The 7,307-nt window shown below is 30.0% G+C and overlaps 1 protein-coding gene across 1 annotated transcript in view; it reads left to right on the top strand.

Annotated features, from left to right (window-relative positions):
• Positions 1–6,656: 6,656 nt before the first annotated feature.
• The window catches only part of LOC105113876 (mitogen-activated protein kinase kinase kinase YODA), a 7,697-nt gene continuing 7,046 nt past the window's right edge, over positions 6,657–7,307 (top strand). Inside the window, exon 1 of the mRNA XM_011010228.1 lies at positions 6,657–7,304. Coding sequence (XP_011008530.1) covers positions 6,680–7,304 — 625 coding nt within the window. The 5' untranslated portion in view covers positions 6,657–6,679. The remainder of the gene's footprint in view (positions 7,305–7,307) is intronic.

Genomic DNA, 7,307 nt, shown 5'->3' with positions numbered 1-7,307 from the left:
ATATAATAATAATAATAATAATAATAATAATAATAATAATAATAATAATAATAAGTATTATTTAAAAAAGGCACTAAAAACCTTTAAGGATTAGAAAGAGAGCATATTAATTAAAATTTAAATAAAAATAATTATAAAGTAAAAGATACATAAAAAATAGGAAATGTATTAATTAAAATTTTGTTGGAAATAATTAAAATAAAAAAATATGCAAGCATGTCTAGCCCGCACTTGGGTTTTGTTTCAAAGAAACGAACCATGCGATGTTAGGTTCTTTTTTCTTTCAATGAAACAATGGCAGGTGACATGTCGCCTAAGCAAGTTGCTATCTAAAATCTAATAATTATCGTGGTGGCTAATAAATCAAAGGATGTTGGTTTAAAAGTCTATTTTTTCATCCTTTTTCACCAAAAAACATTTCAATAACATCGTAAAAAAATGAGATTTAAATTTTTTTAAAAACATATTTACAAGAATAAACCTCTATTATCAATTTTTTTGTGTTGAGTATAACCTTTTAACATGAAAAACAATTATTTTTATTTTTAAAATATAACCAACCAATCATTTTATTTTTCATTCACAATTTTCGGGTAAATCATCTCTCAAATCGAGAAAGTTACCCGCGTGGCTGAAAGACTAGATAAATGAGACGGATCACATGTAAAGTAGCTTGAAGCGCTAGATTGAAACGTAGACCGAGTTTGGATTTCCCTGCTTCTAATAACTTTGAGAAAGGAATCTTTATATTCAGTAAGGACCGTGTCTCCGGCAAACTTTGTTTAATATGCTTCTGTTGACTGTGGAAAAGGAAAAGAAAAAAGGATTGATGCGGGATAAGGTTATAAAATCCAGTTTCAGACCCAGAACCTGAGGCATATAATTAGTCAGAGCACTGAAAATCAAATCCAGAACCATGGACATGATCCATCCCTTCTAGCTTTTCTAATTTTCTTGAGAATTCTTTCAAACTTGAGCTCAACCCACGAATGGCTGCATATATTATAGTCAATAATACTACAGAAAGACCCCCATGATTGATGGATCAAATCCACTTTGTAGGAGCCACAGTTGCCTCCGTTCAATTTAAATAATCACCGTTTGGGCCCATTTAAGCACCGTGCTCCATCAGTCAAAACAAAACGATAATTTGTAAATGCAGTCAAACCCTAGAGCAAGAGGTAAGTAACCTTTGGCGATGAGCGAGGGAGAGCAAGACCAGGTAAGTGCAGTGTTGGGGAGTCAAATCAAAGACGGCTGGCTAGTGGGTCACAGGCACGTATTACGCCACTCGAAGGCCGCAGAACATCACGTAAACATAAAGGAGAACCTAAAAAAAGGGCACAGATATGGGAAATTGACTGCTGTAGCATCACAGTCCTCATTTGGTGGCCTTAGAATTTGCAATGTCCGGTGGGTTTGGCTACTTTATTTTGGATTTTTACGCCCATTCATTCATCCATGAGTTTGACCTGCACAACGAGGTCACACCGTCGGCTTAACCAACGGTTCTATGTATCTGATCAGCTCATGTGACTAATCCATTAAACCGACAAGCAGAATCCCACCATTGATCCTCGATTTCCCATAGCTAAAATTGACATTTTGGCGGCGATTCAGATTTTCTTTTTGGCTCAACTGCTAAATCTTTCCATGTTTCCATGTACGAACTCAGTGTTTAGCTCAGGCTCGGGAGGAGGCAAAAATCGTTTTGTGTTGTTTCGTGCGCATTATCACCATCCAACATGTATTAGCAAGATTTTTGTGAAACATGTTTTTTTTTTTTATACATCTTCTTATTAAATCTAAAATAAATTCAAAATCTCTCGAGAATTTACATTCTTTTCAGGTAAAAATATATGTGTTATTTAAACAAACAGGGTATCTACAAAAAAAAAAAAGATATTTCTTTCTTATTGTTGTCAGAACATGTATAATTAAGAACTATTATTATAGTTATAAAAGAAACTAAAAAGTTTGGGTTTTCAGTTCTTGATTTAGCGTGCATTTTCTTACATTTTACTCTTCATGTCGCTAGTCATAGTTAATTTTTTACTTTCAAGGTACTTGAAAGTTTTCACTAATTTTATCATTGACGATGGTTTTCTATGTTAAGATCCATTTCTATTTGCATGATCTTGTATATTTGATGTGTTATGGAATGTTGCGATGTTAAATTAAAGTTTGGTTTTATTGAATTGAATTTTGGTTATTCTCAACCAAGAATCAAAATTAACAATAAATAAATAAAGTTCTTTATTTCATAAAGGTGTGGAAAAGTTTAATTTCATCCTTCGAATTTTAAACAACACATAAATGATTCTTGTGTTTATAGATTTATATGTTTTGATTAAAACCTTATCTTCTCACATTATAATACCTAAATTTCTTAAGAAGAGAGAAAGTCATTAAAAAAGTTTTCGCTTGGCCAAATTTTAGCTATAGAAAAGGCTGAATTTGATATCAATAATCTCAAATTAAAAAGGATAGTTCAATGAGTGTGATTTTTGCCTTCAAACATGCTATAAAATATAGATCAAAATTAGTAAATTTTATTTTAATTTGATTTGATAAGTTTTTAAAGTGATTTCATCTTTATTTTTTAATTACTAACAATGATTGAAAAATACTCTAGTAAATAATATGTTATCTATTAAATCTATTAAAATATATAAAAAAAACAATATAGGCCGTGCACTCTTTTTTTCATATATTTAAAATATGACCAAAAGCGTGGGTGCCAACAACACTTGATTTTTTTTTTATTAATTAAAATTTAATTTTAATTAACACCCTCTCTTTTTTAATTGTTTACTAAATTTTTTAAAATAGTAATTAATATCTTGAATTTTTTTTATAATTTCATAATACTTCAAAGATATTACTATAATTTATTTTTAATTTATTTATTTATTTAAATTTTAAATAAATAAGTTATATTTACATGATGCATTTATAAAAAAAAAAAAACGATCATTTGTACTTAGTAACAAGAATCATTAATGGCTAAGATAAATAAACAAATAGACAAATAGAATTAAAAAAACATTAAAAATAAAATATTTACATATTTTCCAACGAGAGGAAGATCGACTTCTTTGCTTTCTCTTGCATTAAAAATTAAATTAGAACAGCACCCTTAGTATAGGGGGTGGTCTAGTTAGCCTAGTCTATAAAAATCTCGGCTCATACTTGAGGAGAAGTAAGAAACGAAACTTTAGAATATTTGTTGAGGAAACTGTGTCTCAAACTTCCCGTGGAAGGGAAAACGACCGCATCACCTTACACATAAGCCAAGAATGCCATTAGATAGTTAGGTCCGGCGAGCGCATATTTAAAATATCTGGTCCCACCAAAACTGGTATATAATGTGTTCACATGGAGTACTTGCAAGTTCAAGTTCACCTGCCTTCGCTTTCATCAACTAGTGAGGAACCTCAAAGATACGCATTGTTTGAAGCACGTGATTCAAGCTTTGGGAATTGGGATTTACTTGCCCAAAACCTCCTCCACGGTTTCTTCTACAAAAACAGATGTTTTTTATGTGGATATGTAGATGTATATATATAGTGGCACATAATTTTTTTAAAAAATAAAAATTTAAATTAATAAAAAAATATTAAAATACTTTAAAATTATAGGATAGTGATATCCGGAATGACTCGGATCAATCATGATTAACATGCAAGATTTGCGATCTAGGTCATGAAACCACAATAACTTCATATAAAATAAATTAAAAAAATTAAAAACTCAATTCACAAATAATTTAATATTAGAAGATGAAATTGAAAAAAATAAATATTAAAAAATAATAGAAAAAAATGTTTCAGTTAATTTAAGTAAACTAATCGAATTCGTGACTTGAGTCATGAGAATAAAATAATTTTGTATAAATCAAATAAAAAAATATAAAATTCAATTTTTAATTTTCAATAAACCTAATATTAAATAAAAAATAAACAAAAAATTTATTTTTTAAAAAAATGTCAATATAAGGGCTCTAGTCAACCCAAGTAAATCTTTCAAACATGTAACATAGGTTATAAAAATAAGATAACTCTATAAAAAAAAATTAAAAAAAAATTAAAAAGCTCAATTACTAACTAACCAAATATTAAAAGGCGAAACTGTAAAGATAAAAATTCTATTTAAAAACATAACAAAAAAAAACCGAGACAACTTGAACCAACTATCAAACCTACGATCTAAGTTATGAGACTCAGATAACCTCATAAAAAATAAAAAAATATGACAAATCATAATTTCCAATTAACCCAATGGTACTAAACGATGAAATTAAAAAAAAAATATTTTCTTAAAAAGGACAAAAAAATAATTCAAGTCGACTCGAGAAGACCTTTTAAATTTGTGATCTGAGTTATGAGACCAGAATTATTTTATAGAAGAAAAAATTACAAAAATCAATTCCCAACTAATCAAAAGTTGAAGGATAAAATTGAAAAAAAAAATTATTTAGAAAAAAAGGCCCCAGCAACCCATATCAACTTGAAAAATTCATGAATTGGTTCATGAGACTAGGATTACCTTGTAGAAGGTAAAAAAAAAAATTACAAACTTTAATTTCCAATAAACAAAATATTAAATAATAAATTTAAAAAAAATTATAAAAATAATAATAAAAATAATGAATATCAAATTTGAGACATAAAAAGTTTGATAGTCTATTTTAGTCTTACGGAGAGTGCTAAGCATGGAAATCAAGACGAGAAGAGAGAGAAAAATAATGATTTGTTGAAACGAAACAAAAGGCCTCTTTTGACTCGCGTTGAACATGGAGGGTGACCATGATGAGACATGCAAGTTGGATGACACCAAGGAAAGGTAGAATTAGATGCTAAAGGCCGGCAAATATAACACTAAATTGCAGTGGCCTTTGCCATATGTTGACACATGTTATACACGGGCTATAATTTTTTTCAATCATTAAATTAGCAATTTTTGAGTTCATCCCTCAACTTTTTAATTATTTTTGTTAAATAATAATATAAATTATATTTTAAAATCTCATCTAATAACTTAAATTATTAAATTGAAATAATTCTTTGATATTATATCAAAGTCTAAATTACCAAAAGGTTATGAATTTAAATCTTATCATCTCCATTTATTTAATAAAAAATTAAATACAAAATAATGTGGGTATGTATAAGTTTCAAACTCAAATAACTTTTATTTAAGAAGGTATATTAAAAAATAATATAAATTATATATTAAAATATCTAACAACTTAAGCCATTGAAAATTAAGATAATACTTTAATAATTTTAAATTAATTAAATTGTTTTTTTTTTTAACCAAGCACCAATGTAGCATCATATTTTTTCCCAACCCCACAAGAATCTAACATGGAGACAATAAGACAAACAATAAGATCCAATTTTAAATCAATCAACACATGAAAAGAATAAAATTAAAAAAAAAACACAATAATTGGAGATGGTAATCTATAATACTTACGAGTCTTGCACTTTTGTGTTTTTTGGCTACAGGAATTTCACTGCCTCTTTTAATTTCTTTTAAACATAATAATTGTAGTGTATAACGTGAAAACATGTGATGCCTAAGGTCGGCTGCTGCAGCAGATCGACCATACAATACAAACGTGGTATCACTCTCTCCCGCATGTTCTGTACTGATTATTACAGATTGATGGCAACTGCGAACACAAGTTGGCATTCTTGTTTCAGAAACTTGGTGTATTTTTATCAGGCAGCTGAAATCGAGGGATCCTGCAACATGCCTGCATATATGCCAACCTTTTTCATGACATTAATACCTGCATATGATATATGCAGTCTCTCTGGGATTTTATTTTATTTTATTTTTATCCCTTTCATTTTCTGGCTAGTCCCAGAGGAGATGGAGTCATGCACCCATGTTGCTAAAAGATAATATTCTAATAACTTCACTTCAAATTCATGATGCAAGTGTCATAACATGTTATCTATCTAATAATGTATATACATGGATGGATATATAGAGATTGATACAACTTTACCTCATTACTATTTGAATACCGTATAAGAGTTTCTTTGCAAACGTGGCTGGCTTCAAGTTCTTAAACGTTTTGAATTTTTTTTATTTAAATTTTTTTTTAAAAAAATAAAAAATATTACTTAGATATATTTTAAAGTAAAAAATATTTTAAAATATAATAATTATCATAATATCAATATTTTAAAAATTGAATTGAAAAGATTAATGGGATATGTTAACCATAGATTTAATAAATAAACATAGATTTAGAAAAAAAAATATTAATCCATATTATTCAAAAAATATTTATTGAATTTTTTTCATTAAATCTGATACGAAATTATACTAGAAAATAGATAGGTTAAAAATCCAATAGAGAATTAATACGGGTATGTGAATGGCATATGAGCATAGCTGGTGTGGCAGCATATCCTTTGTCCAAGATTTTGCTATCTGGAGCACTCTTCTATTTTATTTTATTTTAAATTTTCAGAATCCTAATTGTAATATTATTATATTGGATTTGGATCCGGTTTTGAGAAGGAAAATAAAATTGGGCCCAAAAATGATGCCCACGCTGCCCGGTTCCACATGGGAAAATATCCCTATATAAACCACCGTTTCCCCTTTTCTTCTCACTCTACACGGCTATTCCAGTTTCTAAAAACGCTAAACAAACATGGAGTGGGTAAGAGGAGGCTGCCTTGGCTATGGCAGTTCATCTACAGTCCATCTTGCAACATCTAAGAATTCATCCTCTACGTATCCCGAAGTGATGGCAGTGAAGTCCTGCAACCAATCGGACACCACCTTGCTCGAGAACGAGAGGGAAGTTTTGAATGAAATTGGCCTCTGTCCACAAATCATCCAATGTTTTGGCGACTGTCAAGCTACTGCAGAAAACAATGAATTCTTATATAATCTGCTGTTGGAGTATGCTAAAGGAGGAAGCTTATCTTACAAGATCAAGAAGTCTGGTGGTTGCTTGCAAGAAGGTGATGTCAAAGACTACACGAGATCGATACTGAAGGGTCTGAGTTGTGTTCACGGAAAGGGATTTGTCCACTGTGACTTGAAGCTTGATAATATATTGTTGTTTGAGAATGGTGAAGTGAAGATTGCAGATTTTGGGCTGGCAAAGAAAACAGGGCAGAAACAGGGGAGAGTGGAAATTAGAGGAACTCCTCTTTATATGGCACCCGAGTCAGTCAACAATAATGAATACGAGTCAGGAGCCGATATCTGGGCTCTTGGGTGTGCCATTGTTGAGATGGTGACAGGGAAACCGCCGTGGAATTGGAAGCCAG

Source organism: Populus euphratica, unplaced genomic scaffold, assembly GCF_000495115.2.
Source record: "Populus euphratica unplaced genomic scaffold, PopEup_1.0 scaffold459.1, whole genome shotgun sequence".
Taxonomy (NCBI): domain Eukaryota; kingdom Viridiplantae; phylum Streptophyta; class Magnoliopsida; order Malpighiales; family Salicaceae; genus Populus; species Populus euphratica.
The sequence above is the reverse complement of the archived record's forward strand: the minus strand, read 5'-3'. Positions and strand labels throughout refer to the sequence as shown.